The sequence below is a fragment of the Salmo salar genome, chromosome ssa27 (assembly GCF_905237065.1).
Source record: "Salmo salar chromosome ssa27, Ssal_v3.1, whole genome shotgun sequence".
NCBI lineage: Eukaryota > Metazoa > Chordata > Actinopteri > Salmoniformes > Salmonidae > Salmo > Salmo salar.
This window is the reverse complement of record NC_059468.1, coordinates 32,806,478-32,824,816: the sequence shown is the minus strand read 5'-3', so window position 1 is coordinate 32,824,816 and position 18,339 is coordinate 32,806,478. Positions and strand designations below refer to the sequence as shown.

At 41.0% G+C, this 18,339-nt stretch overlaps 1 protein-coding gene across 3 annotated transcripts in view; it reads left to right on the top strand.

The window, feature by feature from the left end:
- The first annotated feature begins 556 nt into the window (after positions 1–556).
- ndrg1a (N-myc downstream regulated 1a) overlaps positions 557–18,339 on the top strand; it is a 22,576-nt gene continuing 4,793 nt past the window's right edge. Inside the window, exons 1-11 of one of the 3 annotated variants that reach the window (XM_045709556.1) lie at positions 644–780; positions 3,506–3,582; positions 8,538–8,613; positions 9,597–9,632; positions 14,092–14,197; positions 14,554–14,674; positions 15,652–15,714; positions 16,021–16,081; positions 16,521–16,607; positions 16,837–16,881; positions 17,063–17,166. In XM_045709556.1, the coding sequence (XP_045565512.1) occupies positions 8,557–8,613; positions 9,597–9,632; positions 14,092–14,197; positions 14,554–14,674; positions 15,652–15,714; positions 16,021–16,081; positions 16,521–16,607; positions 16,837–16,881; positions 17,063–17,166 (680 nt within the window). In that variant the 5' untranslated portion in view covers positions 644–780; positions 3,506–3,582; positions 8,538–8,556. Of the gene's footprint in view, positions 781–3,505; positions 3,583–8,537; positions 8,614–9,596; positions 9,633–13,164; positions 13,327–14,091; positions 14,198–14,553; positions 14,675–15,651; positions 15,715–16,020; positions 16,082–16,520; positions 16,608–16,836; positions 16,882–17,062; positions 17,167–18,339 lie in introns of those variants that run through there. The other 2 variants (XM_014178564.2, XM_014178566.2) reach the window with 2 other exon arrangements.

The window sequence follows — 18,339 nt, the reverse complement described above, 5'->3', positions numbered from 1 at the left end:
ACCAGAGCTACTCTCTGGAGAATACAAACCCAAGGTTGCAGGCATTCTCCTGCTCCTCCTCCTCCTCCTCTTCCAAAGCTTAAAAGTTGCACTTTGCAGGTTGACAAAGTCGTACAGAGGGAGTGAGAAATACATCCCAGACTCCCTTTCCCTTAAAACTCAAAGCAGATTAATTAGTTTGGCATGGTCTCATATAAATACGACAGGGTTGCCAAGATTCCAGTACACACCCAGCCACTGTTTAGTGAAAGTGTACCCAAGTAATATCCCAGTAATTATCACCTAACCACAAAACATGGACTGTTGACAAATGAACAAACTTCCCCGAAAAAAATTCACATCAAAGTGATCCCTCTCTGATTCTAAACGCGTTGCACAATGAGTAAATGCAATAACTGCACTACATAAATGCGCAAATGTCCAGAGATATACATGCGGTTAAGAGGTGAGAAGTGAATGTACTAATACTTCACGACAACTGTGCTATTGACACACTTTAATCAGCAGTTTCCGTGTCATCCCATTTGTCGTGCAACCGCTGTAAACAGTGTAGCTGTATTACCAAATGCAGTGATATTGCCCAATAGCAAGTGGAGAAGGGAAAAGAGGCTGGTCTGAGGTCTTTATAAACGTCGGTTACATCCGCGCTTCAGTTGCACGTAGTAAATAACCACATCTTTGTTATAGTGAAGAAATAGTCCTGAGGCGATTTGCAAACCATTTAAAGAGTGTTTAAGGACTTGTTGTGGGTGATCACCAGTGGACAATCAAGCTTTACAGGTAAGTTATTTTGCAGACAATAGAACGATGAATATGGTTATCATAATTATTATGACGTTGTAATTTCTAGACAACGTTACACTTTGTAAGTCTGCATTTTATTTTTGTTTCTGGTTTGTATAAAATCGCATTGACTACAGTGATATCGACATTTTTCACATTTTGTATTCCTTTTATAGTATTTATTTTGATGTTATAACTTCCACTCAGTCAGATATTTGAAAGTCGAAATGTTTTTTTTGTGTGTGTATTTGGTAGATCTCAGGATATTACAACGCATTCCACATTAAATGCAGGTCCTAAATATACAGGTCATTTTTAAACTGTCCAGATGTTCGTGCCAGTGTAGCTGCTATTGCGTCTAAACATATTACATGCTGCTGTGCACGTGCCACGAGCACCGCTAAGCCACACAGGAAGATTGTTTGTTTACGTTTTCAACAATGGAGTGGCTGCGTGACCGGATCCTGTGGACGCCTCTTCCTCATAACTAAACAGCCGTATACATTCTGCTTTTATTTGTGTAATAGTGGGTGCACAAGCTTGCGTTTTTGTGTTTTTATTAGTATGTGTAGTCAAAATACCCAAAATATGATTAAGCTGGCATGACAATTATTTTCAGAAGAAAAGTGACAAAATATGATACAAAAGTGAAATATTTGTCTCTTTCATTAGGAAGTAATGTCAGTTTTCTGACTATTTCCAGATACATTTTCCAGTTTCTTATTCATGTGTTTTTTAAGAGATATAACAAGGACTGGGTCTTTCAGGATTGAGAGGATATTTTTTCAATTATGATACATTATTTTTGTTTTCACAAGTATGCTTGGCAGCTATCACTAATGAATGTAGCTAAGTCCAAAGTAAGATGGCCTACGCAGTGAACATCTAGTAGTGAAATACCCATCCTTCATTTTCTGTAGCATCGCAAGAGATCCCCCTCATTTGAATTGGTTCAACCTTTTGCCTTATTAGCGTATCCTTTTGTGGTGCCCACAGACCAACTATATCCTGTTTTAATGTCACATGCTCAAGTACAGTGAAATGCCTTTGCAGTAATCAATAACAATATAATACAAAAAATAACAAGGTAGAAACAAAACACAGAAGATATAAAAATAAGAAGAATACGATTAAGTAAGTAAGTATACTATATACAGGATCAGTTCCAACACCATATTTACAATGTGCAGGGATACTGGATCGATAGAGGTAGATATGTATAGAGGTAAGATGACTAGGCAACAGGATATATGATTAATAAAGTAGCAGCAGCATATATGATGATTGTATGTGAGTGGGTGTAAATGTATGTGCATATTTGTGTGTGTGTGTGTGAGCAAATGATGGAGTGAGTGTTTGTATGTGTGTTGGAGTGTCAGTGTGGGTAAGTGTGTAGGGTCCTGTGAGTGTGCATAAAGACAAAAATAACTCAGATGTGTATCATCCCGCTAGTATGAGCCACGCACATACATTTTGAGATGGTAAAAGATATCAAAATGTATGTCTGTAGGAGCTTAATTTAGCTAGCAGCAGCCTGCCCTGCTGCTAATATTTTCAGAATGAGGGGATTTGACAGATTAAATGGGCGACGAAAGATTAGGGAAGTAATCATTGTTTGTGTAGATGTTTCTGGATTTAACCCATATGAAGGGAAAGGCAGAGTGGCAGTGGCCTTAATTCTAGCTATCTAAAAGGGAGACTTAGCTTCCCAATTCCAATCAGTAGGCCACAAATGGGTTTTGTCAACAAAGTAGCGGAGATTTGGTGTTTTGTAACATATAACTTACATTATCTGGTTTTAAGCAGTCGATCTCAACATTTAAGGCCTTCTCAGTCAGAAAGTGTTGAATATTTGTAACGCAGACACTTTATCCTTCTAATATTTCCTGTTTTGGATGATTGCATAAGGCAGTCTCACTTCTGCAGGCCAGATTATTTTAGTGAATTGTCTGTTGTCCGTGTCTACGCACAAATTGTAGAAGAACAGAAGAGTGGAAGGAAACCTCAGGAAGCTTAGGATCTGATACATAGTTGACCACCACACAGCTGTATCTGTGGCAATACTGTCATTGTCATATTCCCACACAGTTGGAGAGTAACTAACAAAACACCTCCATCGCTTACCACCAAAGACTCTGCTGACAAGTTATTTATGAGTGATGGATTCATCTTTGTTAAAGTTAACATATTTTGCCTTCCCCTGAATTTAACAAGAAATGTCACTGAAATATTAGTGTCAGAATACGGTATATACATCATTTTTATTTAGGCCGTTTAGCCAACCTTACAGTTTACGCCAGTCTGTAGCAGAACGTTTTGCCTATGTGAATCATGCTCATGACCATTAGGAGGGTATACATGTTTATTCTAGTTGTTGTAGATGTGCTTAGGAGGTAGTAAGATCTTAGTGTGCTCAGAGAGAGAGAGGGGGGAACAGAGAGAGATGAGGTAAGGAGTGTGTGTCTGCGTACATTTCATCAGTGAAAACAATGAAGTGAGCAAATGTCAAATTGGCTTTTTACCAAATTACCGGACAACAGACCACGTATTCACACTGCACAACCTAATTGACAAACAAACAAAGGCAAAAGCTTTTGACTCAATTTGGCATGAGGGTCTGCTATTCAAATTGATGGAAAGCATTGTCGGGGGGGGGGGAACATACAACATTATAAAATTCATGTTAAATTTGGCAAAACAAAAAACACATTTCTTTCCACAGGGCCGTGGGGTGAGACAGGGATGCAGCTTGAGCTCTTCAACATATACAGTTGAAGTCGGAAGTTTACATACACTAAGGTTGGAGACATTAAAACTTGTTTTTCAACCACTCCTCAAATTTCTTGTTAACAAACTATAGTTTTGGAAAGTCTGTTAGGACATGTACTTTGTGCATGACACAAGTTATTTTTCCAACAATTGTTTACAGACGGATTATTTCACTTATAATTCACTGTCACAATTTCAGTAGGTCCGAAGTTTACATACATTAAGTTGACCGTGCCTTTAAACAGCTTGGAAAATTCCAGAAAATGTTGTCATGGCTTTAGAAGCTTCTCATAGGCTAATTGACATAATTTGAGTCAATTGGAGGCGTACATGTGGATGTATTTCAAGGCCTACCTTCAAACTCAGTGCCTCTTTGCTTGACATCATGGGGAAATCAAAATAAATCAGCCAAGACCTTAGAAAAAAATTTGTAGACCTCCACAAGTATGGTTCATCCTTGGGAGCAATTTCTAAATGCCTGAAGGTACCATGTTCATCTGTACAAACAATAGTACACAAGTATAAACACCATGGCACCATGCAGCCGTCATAATGCTCAGAAAGGAGACGTGTTCTGTCTCCTAGAGATGAACGTACTTTGGTGCGGAAAGTGCAAATCAATCTCAGAACAACAGCAAAAGACCTTGTGAAGATGCTGGAGGAAACAGATACAAGGTATCTATATCCACAGTAAAATGAGTCCTATGTCGACATAACCTGAAAGGGCGCTCAGCAAGGAAGAAGGCACTGTCCAAAACCGCCATAAAAAAGCCAGACTACGGTTTGCAACTGCACATGGGGACAAATATCGTACTTTTTTGGAGAAATGTCCTCTGGTCTGATGATACAAAATAGAACTGTTTGGCCATAATGACCATTGTTATGTTTGGAGGAATAAGGGGGATGCTTGCAAGCCGAAGAACACCATCCCAACCGTGAAGCACGGGGGTGGGCAGCATCATGTTGTGGGGGTGCTTTGCTGCAGGAGGGACTGGTGCACTTCACAAAATAGGTGGCCTCATGAGGCAGGAAAATTGTGTGGATATATTGAAACAACATCTCAAGACATCAGTCAGGAAGTTAAAGCTTGGTCACAAATGGGTCTTCGAAATGGACAATGACCCCAAGCATACTTCCAAAATTGTGGCAAAATGGCTTAAGGACAACAAAGTCAAGGTATTGGAGTGGCCATCACAAAGCCCTGACCTCAATCCTATAGAAAACTTGTGGGCAGAACTGAAAAAGCATGTGCGAGCAAGGAGGCCTACAAACCTGACTCAGTTACACCAGCTCTGTCAGGAGGAATGGGCCAAAATGGGCACTAGAACAGTCTGCAGCACCCGGCCTCACCCTACTAGAATCTGAAGTCAAATGCCTACTGTTTTCTGATGATCTGGCGGATCTGTCTCCAACCAAGGAGGGCCTACAGCAGCATCTAGATCTTCTGCACAGATTCGGCCAGACCTGGGCCCTGACAGTAAATCTCAGTAAGACAAAAAATAATGGTGTTACAATAAAGGTCCAGTTGCCAGGAACACAAATGCAAATTCCATCTAGACATCGTTGCCCTAGAGCACACAAAAAACTATACATACCTCGGCCTAAACATCAGCGCAACAGGTAACTTCCTCAAAGCTGTAAATAATCTACGCCATTAAAATGAACATGAAATTTGACATACCAATTAGGATCTGGCTAAATGCTTGATTCCGTTATAGAACCCATTGACCCTTATGGTGGTGAGGTCTGGGGTCCGCTCACCAACCAATAATTCACAAAATGGGACAAACACCAAATTGAGACTGCATGCAGAATTCGGCAAAAGTATCCTCTGTGTACAATGTAAAACACAAAATAATGCATGCAGAGCTGAATTGGGCAGATACCCGCTAATTATCAAAATCCAGAAGTGGTTCAATTCTACAACCATCTAAAAGGAAGCGATTCCCAAACCTTCCATAACAAAGCCATTACCTACAGAGAGATGAACCTGGATATGAGTCCACTAAGCAAGCTGGTCCTGGAGCTCTGTTCACAAACAAACCACACAGAGCCCCAAGACAGCAACACCATTAGACCCAACCAAATCACAACATAACAAAAAAATATTTACTTGACACATTGCTCAGTTTTTTTTTGTTAATTCTTTCCAAACTAGAATGCTATTTGGCCCTAAACGGAGAGAAGACAGGGTATGTGCACACTGCCCACACAATGAGGTAGAAATTGAGCTGCACTTCCTAGCCTCCTGCCAAATGTATGACCATATTAGAGACACATATTTTCCTCAGATTACACAGACCCACAAAGAATTGGAAAACAAATGAAATGTTGATAAACTCCCATATCTATTGGGTAAAATACCACAGTGTGACATCACAGCAGAAATATGTGTGACCTATTGCCACAAGAAAAGGGCAACCAGTGAAGAACAAACATTGTAAATACAACCCATATTTATGTTTATTTATTTTCCCTTTTGTACTTTAACTATTTGCACATCGTTACAACACTGTATATAACCATAATACGACATTTGAAATGTCTCTATTTCTTTGCACCTTTTGTCAGTGTAATGTTTCCTGTTAATTTTATATTGTTTATTTCACTTTTGTTTATTATCTGTTTAAGTTACTTTGGCAATGCAAATGTATGTTTCCCATGCCAATAAAGCCACTTTAATTGAATTGGGAGAGTTCTGTACTCGTGAGGTGCCCCATGTGGATCTCAATGAGACATTACTGATGTCCTGAGAGGTGTTTGATACTGCCAGGTAAAAGATTAGTTTAGGGGCGTCGGAAGGGAATCTTATCTTACAGGTCTGGAAACTGGTTTGGGTTTAATGTTACTTGCCTATGTTAAGTAGGATTAACCGTGTTGCTGTAAATACAAATAACTGTTTATTTTCTATTATCTGAATTTCCAGATTTATGATTGCGTAACTTCTCTCACATGCTTTCAGTTGAATTGAACATTGGAATGTCAGTGGGAGCTGGTGGACAGTTTCTCCAACAAAGGATTTGCAGTAGAAGGCGCCCATGTTTTTCCTAAAAACCACAAATATTTCCAAGTTTTTTATTTATTATATATTTTTTTATTCTCCTCTTCCTCTCTGCGCTATTGTGAGGCCTGGCTGAAGTGCATCCCAAATGACTACCTTTGTAGTACACTACTTTTGACCAACACTACATAGGGAATAGGGTGTTATTTGGGACAAAGCCCTAGAGTCATGAGGCTGTTTTGTTGAAAAGCTGGCCAGATGCCCGAAAATGAATCACTTCCTGTAGCCCTTTCATGCAGTCAATGGCCAAAAGTGCCTCTTTTGGCCTCATGAGTGGAATGTTATTAATATTTTTCATAATTAATAAAGATTGTTGTGTTTAAAAAATGGACACATACAGTATGTCACAGTTTTGTTATATTTCAGTCTTCTCTGATGTGTATATAAAGTGTAATATTGGGACGCAGACTCAATGTAATACATTTCACCTCTATATCTGACATGGTACAGGTGTCTTCTTTTTTTTGCCCGTGTGTGTGTGTGTGTGTGTGTGTGTGTGTGTGTGTGTACTTTTGTTTCAAAGTAAATTTGTTTGACTACCAATAATGTTTAGCCCACTGATTTAGCTCACTGCAGTAAAAGGTTAAAGATTACCCAGAAGAGATGCATGTCAAACCTGTAGGTAGATCAGATGCAAAATATATTGTTATAGCGGGAGAGACAGAGGGGGAGCGAGAGACGGCAAGAAAGAGTGAGGCAGGAAGAGGGAGAGGGTATGAGAGAGGATTAGTCACAGAGGATGTGTGTTATGGGAGCTATGGAAGCTGTGTCTTGTCAGTAGCTTCCTGTGAGCCGGCCAAGCCCAGTTATCCCACCACACCACAGAGGAAGAGCCTGACTCCTGGCCTATATGTCCTGCCTCGGCCTGCCTGTCCTGCCTCGGCCTGCCGGACACAAAGCCCCCGTCTGTTTACCATCTGATTTTGATTAGCATGCACAGCAGAGCTCCCACTCTCCTACAAAAATGGTATCACGATCCACAACAGCATGATCTGCAGACAGCAGCTTGATTTCGTTCCTCCCTCGCCTCTGTCGAAATAGCAAGCAGCCGGAGCGACTCTCATAAGCGTTCATTTGAGTTCATTTTGCTTTAGAATGCATTGGAAACTGTAGCTGTAGCTATAGGGCCTGGTGTACTGCTATATAGTGAAATGTAGGTATAGGAAATGTAGCGCAGTGAAAGGAGACTTTGGCTTTGTAACGCCTTTTAGTAATAAAGTTGTTATTAACTTGTATTGGTTGCTACAGGCTGTATCACAACTGGCTGTGATTGGGTGTCCCAGCGTCGTCCGGATTTGGCTGGTGTAGGCCGTCATTGTAAATAAGAATTTATTCTAATTGTACAGTCTGTTGTCATGGAAATGAAAAGGCCTTTTCTCACTTTTGGTTGGTTGGGGTGTGTACAGATGTAGTATATTAATTTGAACCCTTTTTTTTTTTTTTGCTGAGAATTCTCAGCAAACATGTTGTGTATTCAAGGTTTAAAAGAGCTTCTAAAGTTTGTAGGTTCCACTTAAAAATGCCAGACTTGATTTGCCGTAACAAAAACATGTATCAACCCCTGCAAAAAATGTCTTCATTATAATCCACATAATAATTCACATTGCCTGTTGCTGCAGGACTATTTTCCTGCTGTACAAACTGGCTCAAATTAAGATCCTACATCTGTACATATAAGATCCACATTGGAACTTGTTTAACGAGATTGTATCAGTATTTTTCTCAGTGGTAAGTTATTATCTTAATAACATGATACGAAAACACATCTACAGTATCAGAAAGGCATGTGTGTAATATGAAACTTCCTTTCATTGAAAGATTCCAAACATGAAGGAATGCTCCACCACTGGCTGAACCAGTCCGCATGGGTCTAAGTCTCTTTCTCCCTCTCTTTCTCTCTCCCGCCATCGCTCTCTCCCTCCAGGTTTCCTCAATTGAAAGACATGGATGATATCCAGGTTGCGTCAAAAGCACCCCTGCTTGTTGACAGGGAATTGCCAGTAAGTAGACACATGATTTGCTTTGCATGTATAGCCTGCGTTTTACTTGTCTGTGAAAAAGAGTACATTTTAGTCATTAGCAGACGCTGTTATCCAGAGCGACTTACAGTTCGTGCATTCATCTTAAGATGGCTATGTTAGACAAGAACGCATCATATCACCTATATATTTCCTCAACAAAGTATTTATCAGCAAAGTCAGTGCTAGTAGGAAAAGACAGGTTGAAATATACATTTTGTATACCATGTCAACAACAACCCACTGCCCCCTGGCCTTTTCCCCCACTGAACTGGAATCCTAAAGCCCCTCAATACCTGACACGGCTGTGGTTGGCGCTAACACCACGACACTTTACACTGTACACTACACTACAGTCCAGGATACTACATACAGGATGCAGCTGCAGAAGGGGACATCTGCACTAATCTTAGAAGCTCTACCTGTCACTCTATCTATACCATGCCCAGTAGTACCATGTAGCTCACACTTTGTTGTTATATGACAGCTGAACTCCATAGATGAATTATGTCTGTTTAGCATGTTAGGAATTGTCTGAAATATGTACACAGTACAATGAAACTGGTCCTTATGGATACAGAAATAAAATTTTCGCTTTCTTTATATTTAAAACATAATTCAGCCCAAAGGACAATTATTGGCTCTTATCATATCTTAATTGCTTAATTTAAAGGGATAATTTGGGATTTTTGCAGTATAAAGGAAGTTAGAGGTAGTTTTGCAAGCCAATGCTGACCAGCACAATGACTGGAAGTCTATGGTATCTACTAGCATGCTAGCAGTTACCATAGACTTCCAGTCATTGTGCTAATCCTAGTTAGCAACTTCCTTCAAACTGCACACAGAGACATAAAAATGGTATCCACAAGTTGATCTGACTCGGGAAGTAGATAAAAGGCTTCATTCACCAAATCCTGAAGTATCCCTTTAACTTTATATAACCGTTCTGTTTCTGTCATTTCTAGGGGTTGAGAGAGGCTGTAGCACAACTCGTGATAAAGGTATGTCCCTATGGTCCACACTTATATCCATAAAAATCCACACATGATCCACTTGTTTCAGTGTAGCGCCTGCTCTCAGATTAATTTCCATGTGGATTAGGTTATGATATTTCAGTGTTATTTAGCCCCATCTGGTGGGCATTGATTTATATATCATCTTGCAGCACTTGGTGCCCCTTAGCCATTTTTTATGGAAGATTTGCCCACATTTTGGGCTCTTTGATACAAGGAGATGACCACACCCTTTCTTTTTGTAATCTGAAGTGGAAAAAGTATGGCCTGCTGTAGTATTAGTTTGTGTGACTATCTGTTGACTTGACATAGTTGAAGTCGGAGTTTACATACACTTAAGTTGGTGTCATTAAAACTCGTTTTTCAACCACTCCACAAATGTCTTGTTAACCAACTATAGTTTTGGCAAGTCGGTTAGGACATCTACTTTGTGTATGACGCAAGTAATTTTTCCAACAATTGTTTATAGACCGATTATTTCACTTGTAATTCACTATCACAATTCCAGTGGGTCAGACGTTTACATACACTAAGTTGACTGTGCCTTTAAACAGCTTGGAAAATTCCAGAAAATGTGGCTTTAGAAGCTTCTGATAGGCTAATTGACATCATTTAAGTCAATTGGAGGTGTACCTGTGGATGTATTTCAAGGCCTACCTTCAAACTCAGTGCCTCTTTGCTTGACATCATGGGAAAATCAAAAGAAATCAGCCAAGACCTCATAAAAAAAATTGTTGTCCTCCACAAGTCTGGTTCATCCTTGGGAGCAATTTCTAAATGCTTGAAGGTACCACGTCCATCTGTACAAAGAATAGTACACAAGTATAAACACCATGGGACCACGCAGCCATCATACCGCTCAGGAAGGAGACGCGTTCTGTCTCCTAGAGATGAACGTACTTTGGTGCGAAAAGTGCAAATCAATCCCAGAACAACAGCAAAGTACCTTGTAAAGATGCTGGAGGAAACTGGTACAAAAGTATCTATATCCACAGTAAAACGAGTCCTATATCAACATTACCTGAAAGGGCGCTCAGCAAGGAAGAAGCCACTGCTCCAAAACCGCCATAAAAAGCCAGACTACGGTTTGCAACTGCACATTGGGACAAAGATCGTACTTTTTGGAGAAATGTCCTCTGGTCTGATGATACAAAATGGAACTGTTTGGCCATAATGACCATCGTTATGTTTGGAGGAAAAAGGGGGATGCTTGCAAACCGAAGAACACCATCCCAACCGTGAAGCACGGGGGTGGCAGCATCATGTTGTGGGGGTGCTTTGCTGCAGGAGGGATTGGTGCACTTCACAAAATAGATGGCATCATGAGGCGGGAAAATTATGTGGATGTATGTTGAAGCGACATCTCAAGACATCAGTCAGGAAGTTAAAGCTTGGTCACAAATGGGTCTTCGAAATGGACAATGACCCCAAGCATACTTCCAAAATTGTGGCAAAATGGCTTAAGGACAACAAAGTCAAGGTATTGGAGTGGCCATCACAAAGCCCTGACCTCAATCCTATAGAAAATGTGTGGGCAGAACTGAAAAAGCATGTGTGCGCAAGGAGGCCTACAAACCTGACTCAGTTACACCAGCTCTGTCAGGAGGAATGGGCCAAAATTCACCCAACTTATTGTGGGAAGCTTGTGGAAGGCTACCCGTAATGTTTGACCCAAGTTAAACGGCAATGCTACCAAATACTAATTGAGTGTATGTAAACTTCTGACCCACTGGGAATGTGATGAAAGAAATAAAAGCTGAAATAAATCATTCTCTCTACTATTATTCTGACATTTCACATTCTTAAAATGAAGTGGTGATCCTAACTGACCTAAGACAGGGAATTGTTACTAGGATTAAATGTCAGGAATTGTGAAACTCAGTTAATGTATTTGGCTAAGGTGTATGTGAATTTCCAACTTCAACTGTACAGCATACTGTACCAACTATGTACATTTAGGACCTTGGATAGCACCAAATGGAAACCACCACCTAACAATCATGCTTAACTTGTTGAAGTGCCTTTACAAATAGCCTATCCACGTCCCACTATATCTGATGATTCCTCTCAACCTGAGAGTCAAACAGCTTTTCCTTCTAGAGTGTTATCAACGAGGCCAGTAGAGGTATGCTCCCTGCAGCTAACCATCTCGTGCTAACCAACCCTCACGACGGCTAGGATTAGTCAACTCAGGTTTCCAGGGCAACGTTCAAAATCGCTTTGTGTCTTGGAGCCCTAGTGACGTAGGTAGAGGGACACTTCATCCATCTGTCCCGTTCCGAGGCTGCCTTCATACACACTAGGTCCACACGTATCCCTCCTCCTCCTTCATCCTCTCCCCCGGCCTCGTCTGGGATTAGCTCTGCATGTGTCTGCATCAAACAGCCGCTAATTTAGCCCTGGCTACCTAGGTGGCACTGCCGTCAGTTGTTTACCTCAGTCATGTAAACAGGTTATGTGAATGTTCTTACTGGAGGGAAGCCTTGGTTGAACTGGATTCAGCTATGTAATTGACGCTTAATACATTCCAAATGACACCCTATTCCTGATGTGGTGTATTACTTTGGACCAGGGCCCCTAGAAATCTGGTCAAAAGCTATGCAATAGACGTGCCATTAGGGTCTTGACTTTGCCCCTGACCTTCTATACTATACCTAACCTCCCTCCTAAGGGTCTCAAACTGGCTCTAACTACCTTTCTTGTAAGAGTTGTTTTGGTCAGTGTATGGGGTTTATGACATAAAGTAATTTACCCAGAGTGACTTTCAGGAGCAATTAGAGTTACGTGCCTTGCTTGATGGCACAGATCTTTCACCTAGTTGGCTCAGGGATTCAAACCAGAGACCTTTCGGTTACTGGCCCCACCATTCTTAACCACTAGGCTACCGGCCACCTATGAAGTTGAACCTTTACACAATGCCGCAAACAAAATTCCCCCTAGGGGCCAATAGTCTCTTATCTTATCTTTTGGAGTAGTAGTATAAAGATGATTCTCCCTCATTGATAATGGTGGATTGTTATCCCAGATTATTGTGAAAGACCAGTAAGACAAGATATGTATCTCATAACGATCCTGAGTTAGTCATTTTCAATCTATTAAAACATTACCACATAGAGACTTAACATACTATGAGTTTATACACTATAAAGTCTTCGGACATGCTTATGAAAAGTAATAATTCATTATATTGCTAGTGTTGCCAGTGCTATTTTGTCACTTTCTTGACTGCCTGATGTGTTGACAAATTAGGATATTTTGACAAAGGGGGTTAAAGGTTAATCATTGCTCTTGTATATTCCCATTGATCTGATGGCTTGCTTACTCTTCACTTTGCACTACTCTTCACTAAATATCCCATGCTGCCCCACTGTCTGACATTGTGCTGATCCAATTTAAGGATCTCTTCAGCTAGAATTAGCTTGTTTTGACCACCGTGCAAAGCACCATGGGAGGCCAGGTCTTATGCAGAGTAGTAAGTACCAGGGGTATAAAACACAACCCTCAGGCAAGTCCCCTCATAAGCACCTTTACAGAAGCTTACCACCAATTCGATCTATAGCTCAGAGCACTACATCCGTTCACAGTTCACTACTCCTTACGAGTGACCAAAAAGGCATTAGGAAACATGGTTCTTGAGGGGGATTCGGACATGGAGTGTGTTATGGCTGAGATTGAAACCTCTGTGAGTACTATTGGGTCTCTCTGTCTATAGTTGAGTGTGCTTTGCTGGATAGTCTTGGGCTTGTTTACCTTCTGTAGCTTTTTGTCTGTTTTTACCTTTGTGGGATTGAAATGAAGAGAAAATCTCACACTGAGAAGTATTGTGGATTAATGGTCCCTTTGAAGTAATATGCATCTGTCAGAAATCATGATGTGAGATTAAATATTGTTGATTATTTGAAGCATTATTGCCACACGCTCTGGCTGACGACTCCTCGAGAAACGGAACATACTGAAATGCAGAAAGGCTAACTTATTTTTCATGAGCCAATGGTCTGATTCACAGAAGGTTGGATACATGTGTTTTTGTTTTGAATGGCTCTTACTGATGAAGCATTTACATTTTGGTTATTTAGCGTTTGCTCTTATTCAGAAGGACTTAAAGTCAGTGGATGTATTCTGATTACAATGTGTTGAGTATTGGAGAAAAAAAACACATGCAGATCAAAGTAAAAAATAAATAAAGTTTTCTCTACACTGCTATCTTCAGGGCTCACATGAGCTATAGGCTGTATTGGTGCGTTTGAACAGTGTTCTGGAATACCATTCTCTGCTAAGCATGGATACCTTGGTGCAGTTCAACTCTGTTTCGCTTAGGGTTTACCTTGTCCAGGTCGGGTAGAGTTCTTCAATAATGTTTATTTTTGCTATGGATAATATTTTCTCAGAAAGTTGACTGAGTTCTGTGGTACCCCTATTTGCTAACCGTGGTTTATTCCATCTTTAGGAGCACGATGTAGAGACTCCCCATGGAAGGATCCACTGCACCATGAAAGGGGTGCCCAAAGGAGACCGCCCCGTCATCCTCACCTTCCATGACATTGGACTGAACCGTAAGCCCCATACGTTTAATTCATCCCATAATATTTAATGTCACCCCCCAATGTGAGTCTAAAGCTCCCATGCACTTTGGTTTTACTGCCTTCAGCGTGAATGAGAACGTCTGTTTGTTGACTGTAACGGCTGGTCAACGACAGTTCATTTACTTAGCTTGAGTCAATTGTTGTAGGAGAGAATTGGTTCTCTTTATTGGCTAAATAATGGTAAATGGAAAAGATTTATCTAATCATTAGCATTATCTAATGTTGAGAAGAAACACTCAATGGTCACCGTGTTCGACATCTGACATCTACAAATCATGTGAGACCTCATCACTAACATCTTGTACCTGCCCTCCATGTTGTTTCAGACAAGACGTGCTTTGACTCCATGTTCCAGCATGAGGACATGCAGGAGATCATGCAGCACTTTGCTGTGTGCCATGTCGATGCCCCTGGACAGCACGAGGGGGCCAACACCTTCTCTACCGGGTGAGTCCAGTCGCCTAGCATCATGATTGGATAGTACTGAGGGGAAATATAGAGGAGAGAATGGACCTGAATTGAACCCACCGTTAAACCACCCTAGGCCACGCCACACCTCACCTTAGCACCAAATGTAGGTCAGCCTGCCTGTCTTGTTTGCCAGAGAATCTAGATCAGGGAAGGGCAACTGGCGGCCCCATGCTTCCTTTTGAAAATCCCCAGATGAATTATTATTATTATTATTATTATTATTATTATATTATTTTTTTACTCAGTCGGGGTCTCAACTTACTGTTGTGAGTTAGAATAGTAGAGTACACAAGGTGAAATTTCTAAATTTGGTTGTACGTTTTTAGATTCTTAAGTTAGTTTTGCGGCCAGCTATCTAAACTTGTTATTATGGTCGAATTCCCGGCCGTGGGGCCCCATTTGATTTTCTTATACAGTCTCAGTCAGATATATTAACAACTGCAAACATTTCTCTCATTTTTAGAATTGCATGAAATTAGTTATAAAATTGCAAAATCTTCTCTGCGCCCCCATGCTAAAATGTGTAGAATTGCAGCAAACTTGCTTTAAAACAGCAACATTTTCTCTAAACACCATGGAAAAATGTGAATTGCACAACATTAACTCTAAAATGTAAAAAAAATGACGCAGGCCTGCGAGCAACTGCAGCCCCGCATGACGACTTCAGATTATTTGTGCCCCCCCATCAAAGTTCTTTGTTGTTGATCTAGATTACTTTTGTGGCACATTTACACTCTCTTAATAAATCATTAGCTTGGTTTACACTGCTTGTTTTTACCTGAATGCTTTGACACTTCACTTGAATAGGAGAGATATTCAAAGTGAAAAACAGATAGCAGAATCCAGTATAAGGCCATTGATGGAATAGAGAGATGGAGGGCTGTGATAAGATGCATTGTAAAGTGTTGATAATTGAAGTACTTTACCCCTGACGGTTGTTGTTTTCTCTCCAGGTACGAGTACCCCTCCATGGATCTGCTGTCTGAGTCTCTCCCCCTGGTCCTCAAGCATTTTGGGTAAGTCCAAAGATGGACTTTATACGATTTTGAAATTGATCAGATAATTTCATTATGCAATGCATTTCTCCTCATGCATTTGAACCCAGTCCATAGGATTTACACATCTGACCGTTCAGGATTCATATTCATAAAGCGTCTCAGATTAGAACTGCTGTTTTGCACTGTAGATCATGATGAATAAGACTGATCCTAGATCTGCACTCCTACTCTGAGATGCTTTATGAATACAGACCATAGTGTATTAGACCTGCATCCATTTTGGATCAAAAAAGAGATTCTGATAATATTCTTTGTTAATCACAGTCTGAAGAGCGTCATTGGAATGGCCGTCGGAGCTGGAGCCTACATCCTTGCAAGATTCGCTGTGAGTTTGATGTCCTCCTCCCTCCTTATTTCCCCTTTCAATCATGCTTAAGTTTGCTTCATTATGAAGAGTTTTTTTTAATCAAACCGGGATTAGAACTAAGACCAATGTTTCCAGTGATGCTGTGCTGATTTTGGCTGTTCACTCGTGCTTATTGCTTTAGCCTGCTGCTGAGAGTCTGTGGAATGTTCTAGACTGGCTCCGCACCAAAACAGCCGGCTCTGTGGGGACTGTCTCACTGTGCTGATACCCAGCAATGGAGGAACACAAAGGATGTTTTAACTCCTAACTGACCCACATCTGACCTCTCTGTTATGAAACGTTGAGGTTTCAATGAGTATAGGGAATAACATCGACCCCTTTGAAGTTTCAACGAGTACTATTAAAAATATTTTCACCATTAAGAAGTCAGTGACCGAATGTTTGTTTCTGTTTTTAGCTGGACTACCCCATGTTGGTGGAAGGCCTGGTTCTGATTAATATCAACCCCTGTGCTGAGGGGTGGATGGACTGGGCTGCAAACAAGGTACTATACATCTCCTGAAGTCCACACAACCACAGATCCACAACAATCAATCAACTTTGATTTATAAAGCCGTTTTTACATTGTCAACAAAATCACAAAGTCCCACCCGCCCAATCAGCTAGGGACATTCTCTACCCATTTCAACAAAGCACCACATAACTATGTATGTGTATACAGCATATGATTGATCGTTGCTGTGATATAAATCTGCTTTTGAATCTCTTTTCAGGTCACTCCTTTGCCTGACATGCTCATCGGCCATCTCTTCGGAAAGGTAAGCAGTGAGCCCCCAGATAGAGACAGTGATTGAAACTGCAAATCACGTCAACATAATCCCACTGAATCTATTCTAATTGTCGGCTACATGGATGTAAGACAGTTCACAGCTGACTTAGAATGTTCAGTACTGTGTCACTAGATCACAGACTATGAGGTGTTTATTTTTGTCTCTGTAGGAGGAAATCTCCAACAACCATGACCTTATTGCCACCTATCGCCATCACATCATGAATGACATGAACCAGTACAACCTTCAACACTTTGTTAAAGCTTACAACAGGTAAATAAACTACAAAACATTTATTTTTACTGCTCTAATTATTTTGTAAGCCAGTTTATAATAACAATAATGCACCTCTGGGGTTTGTGGTATATTGCCAATATACCACGGCTAAGGGCTGTGTCCAGGCACTCAGCGTTGCGTCGTGCGAATGAACAGGCCTTAGCCGTGGTATATTGGCCATATACCACACCTCCTCAAGCCTTATTGCTGACAAATAACAAGAGCATACGTTGACTACTCATCAACATAATAGAAAAGCAAAAGGCACCAATTACAAAGATTTTACTGAGTTACAGTTCATATAATGAAGTCGGTCAATTGAAATGTTTTAGGCCCTAATCAATGGATTTCACATGACTGGGAATACAGATATGTTGGTCACAGATAACTTAAAGAAAAAGTAGGGGTGTGGATCAGAAAACCAGTCAGTATCTGGTGTGACCATCATTTGCGTCATGCAGCGTGGCACATCTCCTTCACATAGAGTTAGTTGATTGGGCTGTTGATTGTGGCATGTGGAATGATGTCCCACTTCTCTTAAATGGCTGTGGGATTTTGCTGGATGTTGACGGGAAGTGGAACACACTGTCGTACACTTCGAACCAGAGCATCCCACCGCACCAAAACACCCGGCTCTGTGGGGACTCAGTCTCACTGTGCTGATACCCAGCCATGCCCACACAACTCAATGGGTGACATGTCAGGTGAGTATGCAGGCCACGGAAGAACTGGGACATTTTCAGCTCCAAGAATTATGTACAAATTCTTACGACATGTGGCCGTGCATTATCATGCTGAAACATGAGGATATGGCGGCCAATGAATGGCATGACAACGGGCCTGAGGAACTTGTCACGGTATCTATGTGCATTCAAATGGCCATCAATAAAATGCTATTGTGTTTGTTGTCTGTATCTTATGCCTGCTCATACCATAACCCCACCGCCACCAGGGGGGACTCTGTTCACAACGTTGACATTAAACCACTCGCCCACACGACGCCATACACCATGTCTGCCATCTGCCCAGTATAGTTGAAACTGGGATTTATCCGTGAAGAGCGCACTTCTCCAGCGTACCAGTGGCCATCAAAGGTGAGCATTTGCCCTCTGAAGTCGGTTATGACGCCGAACTGCAGTCAGGTCAAGACCCTGGTGAGGACAACGAGCA